At 41.4% G+C, this 19,592-nt stretch overlaps 1 protein-coding gene across 8 annotated transcripts in view; it reads left to right on the top strand.

Moving 5' to 3' along the window:
* The window catches only part of Atpalpha (sodium/potassium-transporting ATPase subunit alpha), a 161,382-nt gene that overhangs the window by 54,236 nt on the left and 87,554 nt on the right, over positions 1-19,592 (top strand). Inside the window, exons 1-2 of one of the 8 annotated variants that reach the window (XM_072303452.1) lie at positions 7,996-8,156; positions 13,885-13,996. The exons of 2 other annotated variants lie outside the window; for them this stretch is intronic. In XM_072303452.1, the coding sequence (XP_072159553.1) occupies positions 13,985-13,996 (12 nt within the window). In that variant the 5' untranslated portion in view covers positions 7,996-8,156; positions 13,885-13,984. Of the gene's footprint in view, positions 1-7,995; positions 8,189-13,871; positions 13,997-19,592 lie in introns of those variants that run through there. 5 more of the 8 variants (XM_072303456.1, XM_072303454.1, XM_072303453.1 and 2 more) reach the window with 5 other exon arrangements.

Here is a 19,592-nt window from a genome sequence, read left to right as displayed (position 1 = left end):
TGCAGAAATTGAACGGCAAATCCACGAGCGCTCGGAAAAATTTTTTGATGAAAGGATATTTTTTGCTATCCTTCCAAAAAACGAGAGGGAAAATTCTGAAAAGCGCGCCGAATTTTGAAAATTTTCTCCCCTAACGCAGTTGTTTAACGTCCCTTCGGGAACCGGCATTTATACTGAATTCGAGAATTAAAAAGCATATATGCCAAAAATTTTCCATGGTAATTTAGCTTTTGGCACTTTTGTATCCGTGTCTTCTCCCGGAATCCTACTTTTCCATAAAATGTCAGCACCTTTCGGCTTTGAACGAAAATCTGGTTTTGATAAAAAGGAGGTTTCGTGCGGATTTTTAGTCACCTGCAGGAACTAGAAGTTTTTAATAACCGATCAATCGGTGTATCGAAATGTTAACAATCGGTTGATTCTAATCAAATCTTAATTCGATTAATCGATCAACCAGTTGCCAGTAAAAAGAAACTAACTAAACGTGATCCGCGTAAGATTTTACCCACACTAGAAAAAAGAACACATTGGATCTAGAGTCCAGACCCTTGAAAACAATGACAAGAAAAAATACTCGTGATTCAATCAGATTTTTGCTTAAATTAAAAGGAAATTCGCTCAAATTAAGAGGCTTGGTTCTTGATTCAAGTAAAAATCCAATTAAATCAAGAGTATTTTTTCTTGTCGATGTTTTTAAGAGTCTGGACTCTAGATCCAATGTGTTTTTTTTTTTTTTTTTTTTTTTTCCAGTGCATAATCTGACTTATTTCCCAGTCGATTGTTTCTCCCAGGTGCAACAAACCCATTCGTTACATCACGAAACAGTCGCATGAAATAGAATCGTACAATCTTATTGGACGGGTCTTAAACAACGCAAAATGCATTTGTAAAGAAGCTACTCCTTGAACTGTATGAAGAGAGGTACTCGAGTGGTATCCGGAAATCTCAAGTGTGCCCCTCATTCATCCGTGTCATGGCGAAGTGGTGCGTCTGATATAGCGTTGTAGTTACTCCTGGTTCAACATAAAAATACCTATCCTAATATAACGCGTGTATTAAGTCTTTTATCTAGTCGTAAATAAATCATTTAAGAGGTAGGGTAAAACACAAGTTAGAGGAGAAAAAGTAGCAAACGTCAAATTCATCATGAGATGAATTGAAGACGGTGGAATTACTAGACCACGTATCTCGTTTGCGGTGTTTTTAATTCAACCATTTTGTATGAAATGGCGCCATTATCTTTAAGATATCTTTGCTGAGTGGTTACCATTCCCAGATGTTGAGAAATGATAAAGTTTAAAATTGTCCCGTGCTGCATTGAAATTTGTATGACCCTTAATGTGCACGTAAATATTTTTTATCACTTCATCATCTCTCCATTATAAAATTGTCTAAATTTTTACTAATGTCTCAGGCATTTAGCAGTCGCCGGAAATTTGAAAGCCACTTGTGAAGAAATAGGAAAACATAAATTTCAAAAATAAAAGACACAAGATTTGAGTACTAATTTCGTTGCTTTTAATGTGAGTAGGCTCCGTTTCCTCCGTGATATCATGGTTGTAACAGGCGCACTCAGGAGAGTGTATAGTGGAAGCGGTGACCTCAGTCGGGTTCAGTTGGGTCACGCAACTTAACCAACTCCGCGACGAAGCGTAGAGTATCTCAAAAAATGAAGGCGCTCCAAGCCAGTTGGGTTCAGTTGGGTCACGCAACTTAACTAACTCCGCGACGAAGCGTAGATTATCACAAAAAATGAAGGCGCTCCAAGCCGAGATCATGCTGAAGAAGGTTATCATCCATCATACATTCATAACCTCACTATACCGATGCGCAACATTGCGACTTTGCGAACCGCTTGCAAATTATCAGCAATTCATAATCTGCTTTGCTAAGTAAAAACGCCTTATGTGCATTCGAATGTTGCCAAATTTTATCTTAGGCAAAATGTATATTTGAAGAATGTTATGGATATTTTTCAGTCACATTTTCAGACTTTTTAAATCAAATTACGAACGAAATCTTCTGAAAACCGGGAAGCGCCATATTCGCAAATTCTCCTGGAAATTCGTGATTTGTCGTAGGAAATTTGGCAACGTCTGATGGCTTATACGCTGTTTTTTCCTAGCACGGTCGTATCCCTGCAACATTTGTAAGGGGTGCAGGGATTTAAACCCTAAATTCACCCTATAATCACTGATTCTAACCCAGGTCAGGGGTGAAGTCGACTGTATGACGGAAATAACCGTATACAGGGCGGTGCAGTTGGGGGTGCGCCATAAACCTACAATATTTATAAGGGATGCAGAGAAAATACCCCTAAATTCACACCATAATTACCGATTTCAACCCAGGCCAGGGGCGAAGTCGATTGTATATGACGGAAATAACCGAATACAGGGTGGTGGAGTTGGGGGTGCGCTATAAACCTGCAATACAATTATAAGGGATGCAGAGATAATACCTCTAAATCCACACCATAATCCCTGATTTTAACCCAGGTCAGGGGCGAAGCCGACTGTACGACGGAAATAACCGTATACAGGGTGGTGGAGTTGGGGGTGCGCCATTGGGTCGGTCCCCGAGGGATCCCGGCACTCGATGGCGGTAATCGGTCAGAGGTCAAACTCTCGGTGCGTACATATCCCGCCCGAACACGCGGTGCATCGTCAGGATGAAAAGTGGGTCGCGGAAATCATCGCAATCGCGGTCACCACGCTTTCAACTTTATTTCCCTCTCCGGTCGTTTTCGTTTATACTTCATTTCGTCCGATTTCCCCTCCGGCTCAATGGAAGTGCCCGAGGAAAGTTCTTCGTTGGTTCCGTCGTGCAAAAGAGCACCACCGGAGCCTTGAAATGAAACTCGCGTCCGTCAGTAGCGTGGCGTGAATTGCGATGTATAGATTTTTATGCCTTTTTAACCCATGGTAAAGAATCGATTATTAAGGTGTTCGCAGCGAACACCCTGTTTATCGATCCCTTTTCATAGGTTTAAATGGCATAACAATCGATACATCGCAAAGCACGCCACGCCACTGGCGTCCGTTCAGCACCGTGCGTGGACACGGAATCTTCGCTTCTTACTTCGGTTTTAGGAACCGAGATTTGGTCCATAGGTATAAATATAGCAGAAGCACACTGGAAAAAAAAAACACACACACACACATTGGATCAAGAGTCCAGACTCTTGAAAGCATTGGCAAGAAAAAACACTCTTGATTCAATCAGATTTTTGCTTAAATCAAAAGGAAATCCGCTCAAATTAAGAGGCTTGGTTCTTGATTTAAGCAAAAATCCGATTGATTCTAAAGTATTTTTTCTTGTCGATGTTTTCAAGAGTCTGGAATCTAGATCCAATGTGTTTTTTTTTCCAGTGCAGGGTTGCCACAGTCAGGGAATGCCGGGAAATGTCAGGGAAAAATCGTTAAGTTTTTTCCCTGACTTTACCTGATCATCGCAAATTCCTGACTATCCCTGATCATCGCTAATTCCCTGACTGTTCCTGATTATCGCAAATTCCCAATTCATCGCAAATTCTCTGACTTTCCCTGATCATCTCTAATTCCCTGACTTTTTTCCTGATCATTGCGAATTCCCTGATCATCGCAAATTCCCTGACTTTCCTTGATTTTCTCGGTTTTCCAGATCGTCGGTGACCCTGAAAAAAACCAAGTTTTTCCCCATAAAACTTGGTTCCTCCCCGTCACAATCGACCCAAATAACTTCGAGAGGGTTGGCTATCCTTTCGGGCCGTGGGTCTTCATCAAACGCCACGCTCATAGCCTCCGAATAAAGGTCCAAACCCGCGGGATCCTCCGGCGGGAGCGGCGAAGCGAGGTTGGTTTCATCCGGAGCGTCGAGTCGTTCGACTGGAAGCCTGAAATTGAGGAACAGGTTGTGCCCATCGCACTATGAAATTAGATTGCGGCGTTATTGATCAACTCAAAGTTGTGGGGTTCCGCGGCCCCCTCGCCGTCCCCCGCGCCCGGGGGGGCTGCGGGATCGAGACGTCGCCTCCGCCACCGCCTGACAATTAGATTCGAGAGTAATGACACTTCCTTTCAACTTGATTAATTAAAAAAACCGCCGGTGGAAAATGCGCGGACGGCCGACGCGACGCACGTGGATCGAGACGATGGGGGAGATCGGACAAAATGTGGAAACTTTAAAAGCTCATAACTCCTAGGGTGTCTACTGAAACAGGTTAGCCGAACAACAGTACTTTTTTAGTACAATCCCAAGAAATTCAGTACCTCCTCAACAGAAAAATTCAGTACTTTTTCAGTACCTCCAATTGACGAAATTCGAAAAATTTCAAAAATTTAAGTCTCTCACTCAAATTGCGACAGAAACGACGAAAAAATGAACAAAATTTCGGACCTTCTAACGCAATTTCCGCACTTTTTCAGTACTTCCGGACCGCCCTTAAAAAATCAGTACTATTGCGCGGGACTTGTAGACACCCTGACTCCGTTCATACAAAATTTAGAGGTTTTAAAAGTGGTTCCATTGGTTTCCTCTTGAACTTTTCTTCCGAAAACAACCCTTATAATTTAAAATGTGACGGATTATACACTAAAATTTGCAGTTTTGGTCAAAAATTTTGGCCAACATTATCTCTAATTGACTCAGTCCACTGCGCGACGTCGCGTAGGAATGCTACCGTGTCGCGCCTTGCAACCCCCTTCGTCGTTCCTCTCGACTCCACCTTTGAAGCTGCTTGTGCGGGAGGAGGGGGTGGTTTTCGTCATTCGGGTGGTCTGCGAGGTTATTAAGATAAGGTAATTAGCCCCACGACTAATTGATATTCGGAAAAGAGGCTGTATAAATTCACCCGATATTGAATCAAAGTTAAGGAGGGCCGGCAGTTACAAAGCCAAAAAGTTTTCATGGGGGGGGGGGGGGGGAAGGTCCGGTCAAAGATAGGGGGTGTCCAGATGTAATATAGTCCTAAAAATCACCATAAATAATGTTCTCTCCGGGGGAATTCGCTTGTAGGAATCGAACTTAGTTCAGGACAACCGAAGTTTTAGGTAAAGAATAAGATTTAACAAAGACCTTTTCAGGGTTGCCAGGTTGCCACAGAATTTAGAAAAGAGAATTCAGATTCCCTGACATTTTCCTGATTTCCTTAACACATGATGGTGAATTTCCCTGACAACAGAACAAATGCTAGGTCGTTAAAAAGACATAGTTACGAATAGTTTTCAGGCATTTATTATTTGAAACATCAAACTCACGCGAGAAAGCAAATAAAGAATGCCTTTTTCCATAATTTGATCTCAACACGAGTAAATTTTGTGCATAGTTTTAAGGCAGAGACTTGGAAGATAAATGAAGTATGGCCACCCTGTTTTTTAGAAATTCCTTAGCTGTTTTTCAGGCTTCCTCCGTTCTGAAAGTGAAAATGTTGGACCAGTCCTATTATTCCAGAGGGGTGCGAGAGGTTTTCTTACGGGCGCCTCAGGGAAGATAAGGTCAAAAAGGCGGCAAAACTACCCTACTCGATACGTGGATGGGCACTAAGCTGCTTGAAAGAACTTGAGAAACGAATTTTTGCGTCAATTCGATCCGATCGTCTTAATGCGATGAAATTGCTGCCATTGGTGCCATCAATGGAGCGACAGACCCATCCACCAATACAGATCAAGAGTTTCTTGCCAAATTCACCGAACCCCTGTTGAATTCAAACACAATTTCTTCATCAAAAACACGGAAAATGCCACAACAAACAGATCTCATATTTTCCAAAACACTCGGCGCCTTATTTCTTTTAAATTGACCCATTTAATGACAAGTTACGGACTCGATGCTCTCAATGAATCCAAACCAGTGCTTTTAATCATTTTACCAGTTAATAAACGAATCTGGATTCTAATAGTAAAATGAAAGTAACTGGTAGTAAGGATAGGTCATGTATTGTGCAGGTCAGTTCGTCACCTTCTTCAGGCCCAAGTATAACAAGCGCCATGCTACGTTTAAACATTTCCGCTGCCATTTTATTTTTTTTACAGAGAAATTGTTGGTTTGGTCTGTTTGAAAATTTCACTGAATTTTATCGGCAGCACGGAGAAATTTCAGTGAAATTTCGGACAGCTTCGTCGAAGAACAATTTTTTTGTAAAAAAAAATGGCGGAAATTTTTAAACGTCGCCTGGCGCTTGTGATACTTTGACCGGATGGTGACGAGTTGTTTATCATGGAATTCCTCCATGGAACCATCAAGTTTCTACCTTTTGTTTGAATTTCTTTATAGATTTTCTGTATCATAGAAATATCACTGAATTTTAAATTGAGAAATCATCAAATTATCAGGTATTCTTTTCCTTGATAAGGAGTCGACACTTTCTTTCAGAAAAGTCCGAAAATTTTTATGCCTATTCGATCCTAGTCTGCATCCCTTTTATCTGTAAAGAAAATCAATGGATTACATTCTGCAATAAGGAACCACTATCTCCAGCTCTCCCATGTAAGCACATATCTGTATAGGGAAACAAATGGCATGTATGTTGTTTCTAAAATAGGCGAGAAGTAGTGGTTCCTTATTGCAAAATGTATTTCAAATGATAAAGAAATCAGGCAGCGGGAAGTGCAGTCAGGTTAATCCTCGTTAAACCCGCCCACTTCACCTCCGACACCGCAGTCTGCACCCCTGAATTTTTTACCTGACGTTACAGCTCGGGTTGGAGGTCGCGGCAAATGAATATTACAGCACGTTTCGGAAGGGAGCTGTGAAACAAACCGGTGGAGCTCACACGGAGTGTCAAGGTTGGAACCCGATCTTTCAGGGGGGGGGGGGGGGTGATCCCGGAACCAAGGGCTGCAACACAGCGGCGCCCCTCAGCAGTGCTGCTATTTTATTTTATCAAAGATTCTGGGGTTCCCGGAATTAATTCCTATTCCTTATAGTTCTGAGAAGACCTACGATTTTTTCAAAATCTCCGGGGAAAAATTCCGAAATACGCCCGGATTTGATTCCGGAGATCGTGAAATTGGATAAAAAAAATCGGTCGAACTGACGGAAAACCTCGATTTTCCGTGAAAATTCCGAAAAATTCTGAACCGGAAAAAATTCCGAAATACTTCCGGATTTAATTCCGAAGATCGTCAAATCGGATGGAAAAAATCGGTCAAATTGATGGAAAACCTCAAAATTCCGAAAAAGTCCGAACCAAGAATTTCGAAAATTCCGGGAAAAGTTCCGATTATTCGAAAACTTCCGAAATTAAGAATTAATTCCGGGACACGGCAGCGGCGCCCCTCAGGGTCCCCAGGACCAATCCCAACCGCTTGGACTGTAAGCCCCAATCCAAGAGACAGAAAAGGGCGCAAAAGGCAAAAGGGCGCCGGAGAAGACGGGACAGTGAGGGGGCGGGGCGAACGGAACCGGTCATTAAAACCCGGATTTAATTCTGAAGATCGTCAAATTTGAAAAAAAAAAATCGTTTCAAAGGATAAAAAAACCCGGAATTCCGCGAAAATTCCGAAAAATTCCAAACCAGGAATTTTGAAGATTCCGGGAAAAGTTCCGATTATTCGAAAAGTTCCGAAATTCGGAATTAATTCCGGAAAATGGCAGCGGCGCCCCTCAGAGTCCCCAGGACCAATCCCAACCTCGCAGACGGTGCGCCCCGATGCGAGAACCACAAAAGGGCGAAAGGGCGCCGGAGAAGACGGACCGTGGCGGGGGGGGGGGGGGGCGAACGGAACCGGTCATTAAAATCCGGATTAACTCGTAACGTATTGATTCGGTCCGTCGGTGAAAATGTAAAATTTATCGGATTTCCCGCGGCCCCGGAGCGCATGAGCTGTAAATATTGGCGAATGCACTTGGCCGGGTCCGGGGAGGGGCGCGCGCCGAGGGAGGGGCGGGGCCGGGAGGGCGATACGATGACGCATTATGACGTCAGACGCCCCCCACCACGCGGCATCCCTGACTCCGATCCCGAGCCCCCCGCCCCTCCGCGAGCGCGCCTCTGGCGCAAGCTTTATTTTCAATGCAGAGTTGAACTTTGGACGGTTCGTGTCGCTCGCATCGGCTCCGCTGTCTCGAAGACCCCCCGGTTCGGCTCTCAAACAAAAAACACCAATTTCGCTCCCCCCCGGTCGTTCCGCCCCCCCGCTCCCTCCCGATCTCCGGAATCCGGACCAGTGTTCGTGGTGAGTGCCCCCTTCGAGTTCGCGTTTTCGAGGTGCGATCCAAAATCCCGATTTCTTTCCACTCTTGTCTTGTGTCTTCTCGATAACGCCTCATCCCGAATTGGTTATCTGTGCCGCCGTCGAGTGTTTTTTGGATTAAAGTGTCCTCGAGAGATTTCCGGCCCCGCACGGGTTGGCTATAAATAAAAATTGAAAAATTAATCTTGGAGATGGAAGAGCTCGGCTCTGCAGCAGCGATGATGAGTGGTTTGAATCGCCTTCGCCTCGGGAAAATCTTTTCCCAATGATCCTCTAACAGACGCAGGAAAATCACAAAGTTCATGAGTCGAACACCCGGAAATATCTTCGATATTTCCCCAAGTTTCGATAGTTTCCCGTGATTTGGCGAGCCATAACCTCGCAGCCCCCTCTAGGGCCCTAGCGACTGGAAAAACACCTAGAATTTGATTAGATAGGGAAAATTTATAAAACGCACAGAAAATTCAGAAACAACCCCGAAAAATATAGATAATTTAGGCTTTTTCCAATAATGACGGTCGAAATATTATGTTTTGACCTTTTACCGCATAATTTTGTCTTGGCGAACCAGTACAAGGACAGCATCGAGAACTTTGAAAATATTCTGAACTTTGCCATTTTACTAGTTCCTATTTCAAATCGGGAGTTTCAATTTTCAATTACTATCTCGAGTGTTTACTCATTTATACTAAAGTTCGTGACAAAAGCTTCTAACTTAGTTTACCCGGAATAAAGTTAAGTTGTGGGGGCTCACACAGAACATCAAGTTTTTCGATCCGAGTAACTGAAATTTTTCAGTCACGGAAACCAAATTTGGGTTTCCATGACAACTCGAGTAAGATTTGTATTTTTTACCAACGACTTCGGTTGTCTGAACCGAAGTTTGATTTCTATGACAGAAAATTTCGGTGTCCCATGTAAACCGAAGCTTGGTCCGTGCAACCTAAGTCTCCGCGCGGTAGTTCTAATTTTCCATCATTTATTGGGCGTCCAATGGTCCATGTAGACTTAGATCCGTGAAAAAAGCTTCTAACCTAAGTTTTCTCGAAGTAAAAGTAAGGTTGTGCCCAGAGACAGTTAATTTCAGAGACCCCACACCAACAATCCAAAAAATATGATCGGGCGAAACATAAGCTAAACTCGGAGATCAATGTTATTTTTTTGCCTAATTATGATGCATCAGCAACATTTAAAGCAAAAAACGAAATAAAATTCGCCTATAGATAACTGGTGAATGTCGCGGCGAGCACTTTGCAAACGAGTTTTTGCAAATTAGGTTAGGATTGTTAGACCATTTGCTCAACTTGTGGGCCATGCGTCATAATTTGGCGAATCTTGAGAGTTGATTCCCCGAGGTAACTATCACACCACAGAGAAGATAGCAATGCGGGGTCTCAAAAAATGGATTACACTGGAAATAAAAGTGGCTTGGATCTAGAGTCCAGACTCTTAGTAACATTGATAAGAAAAAATACTCTTGAATCAATCCGATTTTTCCTTGAACCGAAGGGCCGAGCCTCTTGATTTAGGCGGATTTCCTTTTGATTCAAGCAAAAATTCCGATTGAATCAAGAGTATTTTTTCTTGTCAATGTTTTTAAGAGTCTGGACCGTAGATCCAAGCCACTTTTTTCCAGTGTACATTTTGCAATAAGGAACCACCATTTCTGGCTCATTTTAGAAACAACCTGCATGCCCATTAGTTTTCCTATGCAGATACGTGCTTTTACGGGAGAACCTTTAATAGTGGGTCCGTATTGCAGGATGTAATTCAAATATACCTTGTCTCTGGTGCATCAAGCGCATCCACGCTAAGCAAAAAGCTCCCAAGTGTGTAGGTGTAGACACGTAAATACATGCGTGAATACGTGCGACCATCCTTTGCATTCAAATACGTAGGGTTTCCGTTCGATTTACGCGCTTTTTGCAGGACGGCATGCTCTGATTTGATTAGGTGAGGGGCTTCCCGCACCGCTGTGCAAGAACCACGTATCTGCGATGGAATCCCTATCTAGATACCCGACCGCCGCTCGACACGACAGCCTAACCTCGAGCATTCGATGTTCTAAACTTGATACGTTTTATTCGTTGGAGGTGCACCCTGACACTTGCATCCAAGTCCCTCCAGGTTTTTACTCGTTTTGAAACTTTGAGGGTATCGATTTTAGCCTCGGATTGAGTCACAGTCTTTTTTACCACGTATCCTTATTGTATTCAGAATTGTATTCAGAATAAATATCCAAGATATTGGGAAGAGTAAAAAGAGATTTTAAAAGAGTAAGCTCCTTATCGGCAAGTTCCACATTGTAGTCCTGGTCTCATTCAATCGACCCGGCATAGTTTTGCAACATCAACCCCTTGATTTATTGAAGAGAAAGTCTATCCGAGATTATTCATTTTTAGTCAAGTGCGAAGTCCAAAACGAACTGCACTCTAGTACCCTTTAAAATGTCCAACCAGAGAACATTTACATTTTTTTTCTTTTTTTGACGCATCAGAGGTAAAATTATAAAACCCAGTGTCTCTGATTTCTGTACCTTGGACTTCCCTTTTTTATTTCATTTTAGCGGGAAAACCTAACTTTTTCCCGGCACGTGTAATTTCGAATGATTTTCATATGACTATCAAGAAATACATTTCCCAAAAGTTTCATGCCAAAACGCCTGGTTAAAGAGTTAAAAAAATAGAAAAAACTGTAGAACGGAGTCGAAGCGCAGTTTATTCTGCGTTCTCTATAATTTGAAGAGATATATGAGCAGACTTCTCAATTAATAGAGGTTCTCTTCTCCGATCGAATGTAGAAAAGCCCTGTTTGAGATGTCGAAAATTTGTGCTTTGGCGTCTTTTTTCATCCCCTCAGACGTCGCTGAGAAGATGGAGTTTCGAACAGCTGACGGTCGGGGTTGGGCAGCCATGTTTGGGTTTGACCTAGTTTCTCAAAATGCAGGAAGGCTGCACTCGATCAGTGCATCGCGGCCGGGTCTCCTTCCCGCGGTTGGCAAAACTGGATTTCCTCCATTTAAATGTATGTTAAACTATCGATATTTATCGGCACAGCCTTTTTTTTACCCAAAATCGATTATTTCTAATGTATCTAAATTGGAGAAAATCTGTAATGCCAACCTGGGAGATCAGAATTATCAAAATTCTCTCTCTGGCTGTGGCCTTCCAAGCCTCCGAAAATCTCCAGTCCGATAGACGTATGACACCCACCGAAAAACATGTAATATCGAGTTTGAAACGGTATGAAACCCGCGATTTAGAGCTTTCAACCCGCAATACAACTGCAGAGAACCCAATAAACGAACACATTTTTTGATCGCCTGCTAAAAAAAGACCCCGCTTAGGGCAATCATTCTCTAAAACCTCTGATTGTCAGTTTTTTTCGAATGGTTTTTGTACGTTTATCCTAACCAATTACACGCTGACAATCAATGTGAGGCCCTTTAACCTTTAGACCCCGCGAGACCGATGCTAAGGTGAAAGGTCGTTACAAACCAATTAGAATCCTTTATAACTCAAGGTGCAAAAAATAAAAACAAATTGAATGCATTCGGTGTAAAGTGAGTTTTCAATGCGTAACTATTTCTAAACTTCTGCGGCAATTTTTTTTACATGAGTTTTCTCTTAAATAAAATAATGGCTTGTCAACTTTAGCGATCCTTTAACCTTAACTCTTCAGCTTATGCTGCAATAAAGCTGTGCACATAGGAGTTGTATTTTTTAACCTTTACATTTCATTTTAGTTTGCACATTATACACGCAGGATTGTATGTTTGAAATGAATGGATTGAATTTTTTACACTTAGACTCCATGACAATAATGCCAAAGTGAAAGGTCTAGATAAACTTATCAGGATCCTGACTACTCAAGGTGTATAAATAATCCAAATCTGTGCAACTCTTTCCTTAAAAGTGTCTCACAATTAGGTCGTGCAGGAGAGGACCCTTCAACCTTTATATTAATGCAATTGGAGAATAAAGGGGTCCGCCAGGGCCGTGATATACAACCCCTAAAGAAATCTATCATGGAGTAGTAGATCAATATTTTGCTCTCATTTTTTCTTTTTTTGTTGCGTGCACAACTTAGGTCCCTGTAATTTTTCCAAATCTCTTCGTCCGCTATCCATGCGCAGTAGTCGAGACCCTTTAACCTATATCGCGCGGCACTCGCTAGATGATACACGTTTAATTATTACCGGCTTATCGGGATTTTTGCAGTCAATCTGTAGAAACATTTAGCGAAAACGCAGTGCTTTTCTCTGTGAACAGTATTTAGTATAGGTGATTTTAACATGATAAACGGCAACTTAGACGGAGGTAATTCCAAATCAACATCAGAGCTGATCCATCTTCGGCAATTTGCCGACGTTTCGACTTTGCAGTTAAGTAATCCTAGAAAACACTCGGAGCCGGTTGAGCTAATCGATGGCGAAAGTTGTAAAGCACTCATCTCCATCACGACACGACGTTTCAAAATCTCTACTTTATTTTTTTTTCTTTTCAAAGAAAATTCAAATTAACGCAGTCGATAGACCTTTTCTTGTAATATTCCGCATAGAATGAAGAAAAATCATCAAGGATTCTCGGCAAATTATATTTACCATTTTATCTTCCTTAAAAAAATTAAATAAAATGCCACAAGAAATGAATCGCATTTAGTAGAAGGGAACCAATGCGATTGCAATTTCGAAAAACTGTGCATCTTCATCGTTATCCAAATATACCTATTTTGAGGATTTTTTAAAGTAAAGAAAGAGTTGCATGAGTTTGAAAACACTGTAATCGCTTTGGTACTCTTTTGATAAATACGATGCAAATATGCAACTTTGCAAATCGAGATACCTGGATTTCGAAGTACGTCATCTTGATGTAATTGAGAAAAGTGCATACTCTTGCACTCACTCCGGGTGTTTACTACCCAATTACTCGTTATTTTTGTAAGGCAGTAATGTTCCTCCTCGATAAGAGCCGTCGAATTTTTTTTCACATAAATCGATCACTTGTTAAACCGAGGTCGAATCATATCTCTCACCCTATAACGAGTCAACGAATAACGCATCAATTGCTACGGTTAAACTTCCGTTTTCAATTATCGTCTCTTTAAATATGCCGCTGAGTCGGAGTTATCCATAGGCTCGCTATTTCAATTGTAATTCAGTATTGATAACCGAATTTTTTCTCTAATGCGTGACGTAATTCACGTAATTCCGGTATTTTATCGCAGAATGGAGTAGTTTTTGCTTCGTTTAATGTGCATCATTCTCTGTACGGAGTGACTTCGTGGTCCGCCCTCAAGAGTGGAAAGAAATTCGAACCGTCTAGTTTACAATTCGCGCCAGCAGTGGCATTTTTATAAATTGGCAACATTGTATTTCTCCCATTTAAATGCATGTATTAAAATCGATATTTATTGAAGTGACGCTTCGCCTGGAATCGATTATTTAAAATGGGTTGAAAATTGGGAAAAACAGTGCTGCCAATCTCCGAAAATTGTCACTGAGCCAGAGCACCTAAAACTTGTGCAAAACCAATACCTCTGGGACGATGAAAAAGCACCCATCTCAAGAAGATTTCAGTTGAAGTTGAGAGGTTTTGGTGTACAAGTTTTTGGTTCTTACGCGAATTGGAAACTAGGCGGTTCGACCAAAACTCGGTCGCGTTCCCTGTGTTTCATTGGTTGATATCGACGCGTTAGTTTTTTTTTACAGTGTTCGTCGCCATGATACCGTGTACTAGTGCATAACAAACTTTCTCGCTGTGTACGGGCTTGCTCATCATTCGTTGGAGTGATATATAAAAGCCGCCAACATGCCGGAGAAGGTACCAGATTTTTTGGTTTTTTCAACGTTCTTTCTATTTTTGCTCAGTGTTGTTGCATTTATGATTGTAGATCTCTTTTCACATTTATTTCAGGAGTTGACAAGGGTTCTATCCCTTGAAGAAACTTTTAGACTGCGATGTTTGTACTACACTGGCGAAATCTCGGATGATATCCAGAGTGAATTTCACACCGGTGCCTGTTTTGCCCTCAAAAAACTCGATTGATTCGAATGAGGAGTGAAATACGCTCCGTAAAAGTTAACTTTGCAGGAAGAGTTTATTTCCCTCTTACTCCTTTAAGGGTAGATTTTACCCCACATGTTTATAACTCTTAGCTCATCATGTGGGAGCTGTGTACAAAGTTTAGAGTGAGAGTCTAGCCGGTGATGCCAAGAAATGGAACATTAAAACGAAACTTTTGTAAGACTAACTTATATCATAGTTCTACTAATAACGCAGTAAGAAGATTATTCTTTTAATATGACGGAAGTAAAGATTGATTTCGATTAATTAAAATTCTCCTTTAATTATTTAAAACGAGGCACCATCTTCACAGTGTAACCGTCGATATTTTAATGGCTTGGTTTCAAAATCGCGATTTAAGAAATGCAATTAGTCTTAAGTTTAGTCGCTCAAGTTATTAAATAGCTCGTTCGGTCCCGAGAATATAGAATCACCCTATTTTTGCACCAGGGTTGTTAAACGGTGATCATGTTCCGCCGAGTGTCACAGCTCGGACAAAAATAGAACCCCTGCCTTTTCACAATTCCACCCTGAACCCCACTCAACCCCGCGTATAAAGACTAAACTGGAGGCGCGGGGAAGTTGGGGATATCGGGGATGACCTTTGACCTTTAAAGCTCGGGAAATAACAACTGGAACAGCCTCGGCAGGCCGATGCTGGTGGGTGTCATTTTCTCAGAAAAAATACACTCGATGCCCCTCTGGTGAGTACAGTGTACACATTTCCCGAGGCTTTACCTTAAGTTGTATTGTCCCTTGCCATACTGCCATTAAAATTCGAATTATTTTATTTGAAAGTTACTTAACTTTGTACCTCGTGGAAATATTTCGTGTCAGTTAGACGCGATTCGCGATTTTTGGCGTGGCATGTTCTGCCGTACTAAGGAAAAACGCCGTATGAACCTTCAGGCGTTGCCAAATTTCCTTAGATAAAACACGAATTTCCTGGTAAACTTGTGAACGTTTCCCCCCAAAATTTTCAGACAATTTTATGCGCAATTTAATCTAAAATTTCTGAAAATTGCAAAGAAAAATGTGCATGAATGTCGTCAAAAATGCATGTTTTATCTAGAAAAATTTGGCAACTCTCGAATGTTCATACGGCGTTCTTCCTTAGCACGGCAGTGTTTATCGATGTATCGATTGATCTGCCTTTTAAACCTACGAAAAAAGATCGATAAACAGGAAGATCGCAACGAACACCTTAATAATCGATTCTTTACCATAGCTTCAAATGGGGAAATGTCGATAACCGATCATTCGCGCCCCGCCACTGTCGGCGACCCCTAATTAATTAGGGCCAATTGACTTTTAAATTTCATGCTCATGTATTGGAACCCTTCAAGTTTATAAGTCTGTCTTTTTACAAACCCCATTATTTTGATTATCAAGAGAATTTCTGGAGCTCTGCCAAAATTCATCGATTCGCCTTCCTGGTGTGTCTTTTTTTCATCCAAAAATGAAAGAACTGAACATTCTGCAACTTTCTGTGAATTTCCTGAAATCTAAAGAACATACCCAAGAAATTTCAAATTAGGATGTTGCTTAGTTTTCTGCTCACAAACTGAGAAGAAATTAATCTTTTTTTGATGAGGCTCGGTGAATTCTGTCGATCGCCATTCATTTCGTCGTTTTCTAGGTGGTTACAAAATCGACTCAGTTTTTATTTTCTTTACCTAAAACTGACCCTTAATTAATGTTCAAAATTTTGCTGGTTTTGCAATTAATCCAAATGAAAATCTGAGCAATTTTCAGTTGAAAATCCGCGATCTTGTTTCGAGTTAAAAACAAGAATTATAAGGGGCAGTTTCGCAGCGCTCAAATGGAACCCCACATTTTCTTCCGGGGAACTGTCTGTAAAATGAGAATTGGGTTTGAAACACCCATTTTCAAACTAATTTGCTCTAAATTCTTCAGTTTTTTGACCGACCAATTTGGCAACCGCCACCATCTCTGGATCGGAAAGTTTGCTCTTGCTCTCCCAAAAATATATACCGTCCGCCACGGGTTCATCCTATCACCCGGTGTATAACAGCTTGGCCATTTTCGGCGTTGCCGGCTGTGTAAGAAATACAAATTTGCAGAAATTTCCAGTCAACCCATAACATTCGGCGAATTTACGAAAGATTCGACAACATTGCCGCCTTGCGTCTCAAATTCTTGTATAATTCAAGAGTTTTGAGCACATACATATTGTTGGGGAGGATCGGAACAGAACCCGCGGAAAATCTTCATCCCTCCACCTCCTCCCCCGTTCGCATCTTCGCTTGATCCTTATTTTCAGTAGATTTTTTCTCTCCTTTGCGCATCTGCCGAGTTGTCTTTCGCGAAAATGTATACGTTTCGATCAGAGTCAAAGAGCCGAATCTGCCGAATCGCACATGTTTCAAAACAAAATATATCTAAAATCAAACCACTATTTAATGTCTCATTTGGCAGCATATTTTCTCGTAGTTAAAATTATTTCTCTCCAGAGTCTCTTATCAGAAGGGGGAAAAATTCATATTGTTAACTTTCCTCATTTAGTCCTCCAAAAAAAAAAAAAAAAAGAAGAAGAAGAAGAAGAAAAGAAAACTTTTTCAAGTATAAATTTCTTGTTATTATGCTTAGAAGAATCCTTTTGAACATCTTCAAGTAATTAGGTACCATTGGTCTCGAATTGCTAAATACCAGTGGCGTGGCGTGGTTTGCGATATATCGATTGATCTACCATTTAAACTTATGTAAAAGGATCGATTATTAGGGTGTTCGAAGCGATAATCGATAATCGATTCTTATCACAGCTCAAAAGGGGAAATATCGATAATCGATCATTCACGCCACGCGACTGCTGAATACCAGTCTTCATCTCTGGGGGAAACGTATCAAGGATTCTTATTGCATGTTTCTTCCTGAAAAAAGCGATTGTGTAAAAGAAATTTTTAAAAAAGCAATGACTTACAAACATAAAGAAGTTTGCAGTGTGATGACATCCAATCACATGAACGTTAACTCAGCAATATATATCTCCTGTAAGATAAATCATGAACTTTTTTCACTGTGTTTTTTTTCTCTTTTAAGTACGTGAAAATTTTTACACAGATGCATCCATCAGAGAAGAGCAAACTCTTAAACACCATAACACAATTAAATAACGATTAATTTGGAAATAATTTTGAACCTAATTCAAAGTTGAATTTTATTAGTAGTAAAAGAGGCTATCTTCGAACATTCAGCAGTGAAATTTCAGTCGGAAGCGTTCCCCTGTCTAAAAGCTCCACGTGGTTCCAGACCTGAAAACCTCATTTCCAGGAAGTAATTTAATCTGGGGAGATTCCTCTCTGATAGAATCGATCCGATTCCGATCAAGTGAACAGTCGAATGAAAAGAACAAAAGAAAGCTCACCCGAGGAAATCGTTTTAATCAACAACGAATTTCCACGAAAAGCTCGCTTTTACCTCGAAAAATACTTTCTGGGCTGCTGGACTTGAGTTTGATTGAAAGTTAGGATTTGTATTTTTTCCAAAAGTAATTTAAAATTGATTATCTTTCCCTCTCTTTTTTTTCGAAGATGTAAAGATTTTCTCCTCCGCGGGAAAGCAGAGAAGTTTCTCTCCTAAATTTTTGCTGGATTATGAAGTGAAATTCCCAATTTGGACGGGTTATGCGAAAAAGGGAGTTGCTTAACCGCCGAATTTTCAGAAATTGAGTTTTCGACGGAAAACTATTCTTCGAGGCTGGACGCATTTAACAACCGAGAAATTTTCCCCAAAATCATTATTCCAACGTTTTTTTAAAAATTTGAATATCTGCCTCAGTAGAAAAAGGGCTTTAATCCCGAACCACCTCTCTCAGCGTAGGTTGCTTCCTATTGGTGGAAACCGAAGTCGAGAGTTAATCAAATTATTACGAAAAACTTTCAAACTGCACTGCCGTGATACCGAGGAGAGCAGTAAGTGCATGCCGGGATGAACCTCGAGACACATGAAGGCATGTGCTCAGTGGTGTGGCGTGAATGATCGAATATCGATATCTCGCCATTTGAGGCTATGGTAAAGAATCGATTACTAAGGTGTTCGCTGCGAACACCCTGATAATCGATCTTTTTTCATAGGTTCAAATGGTAGATCAATCGATATATCGCAAAGCACGCCACGCCACTGCATGTGTCAACCATGGCTCATACAGAAATACTTTTACTGCTCTCTTCGCTATTACGGCAGTGCACTGAAAAAAAACTCCGATCGTTAGAGCTGTACTTACGGGCTATTTAGACATACCGTCCGCGTTCCGGGTTCAGAGACCGAAAGTTCCGGGCGTAGCAGCCGGAGCAGTCAAAGCCACGGCTCCAGCACCCGGAACTTTCGGCCTCCGAGCCCGGAACGGACGGTATGGCTGTATAGCCCGATACTTTTTTCCTTTAAAAAGATCTTAATCTTTTTCCCCCGTTTATGACATCCATGAGCCGAATCCTCTTAACTCCGCCCCTAAAAGTTTTTTTCTCCGCGTACTCGAAGTCCGAACCTAAACACAACGACGACCTCTTGGTTCCACCCCCTCTCGGACGGCGGTCACCGAAGTTATCGCATTATCGACGCTGCCGATGGGATCATTAGCGTTGATGCGAAGGACGAAAGCTCCGGCTCTCTCCGCCCACTGAAAACGGAGCTTTTAAGCGGGCCCCGGGTGGAAGCTATCGCCTCGTCAAAGCTCATCGTTGCATCGGTGGCCTCCGCTCTAATCCGGAGCTAATCCTTTCGCTTAACGGATCCAATTCCCGAGCAACTTCCTCTCGTAAATATGACTTCCACAAGTTGCCCAACTTTAACGGCGAGCGAGAGACGAGGAGTGTCATTAGTTGGACTACATTTTGCAGGAAGCACTGAAAAAAAAATCTCGGTGTATTTACCAAGAAAAGGGTAAAATTACCAAGAATTCAGGGTTCTATTTGATCCCAGTTTTTTCTTGGTAAAATTACCATTTATGGAATCGATAATTTTACCCAGAAATCTCGGTAAAATTATTGAACTCTCTCGGTAATTTTACTGGACCTAGGTAAAAACGCCAATATTTTTCATCGACTGTGGTAGAATTACCGAGATAATATGGCAAAGTTACTGGGAATTGATTACCAATAAAAGTGGTATTCTTACCTGAAAAAAACAGTAAAAATACCGGTTTTTAGGTAAGCTTACCAGTCTGTCTTGGTAAAATGATCAATAATTGGTAAAAAAAGTGAGATGGTAAAGGTACCAACGGACCTTGGTAAAAACACCGAGAATTTTTTTTCAGTGTAATCCGGAGCTAATCCTTTCGCTTAACGGATCCAATTCCCGACCAACTTCCTCTCGTAAATATGACTTCCAGAAGTTG

The sequence above is a fragment of the Bemisia tabaci genome, chromosome 8 (genome assembly GCF_918797505.1).
Source record: "Bemisia tabaci chromosome 8, PGI_BMITA_v3".
NCBI lineage: Eukaryota > Metazoa > Arthropoda > Insecta > Hemiptera > Aleyrodidae > Bemisia > Bemisia tabaci.
The sequence above is the reverse complement of the archived record's forward strand: the minus strand, read 5'-3'. Positions and strand labels throughout refer to the sequence as shown.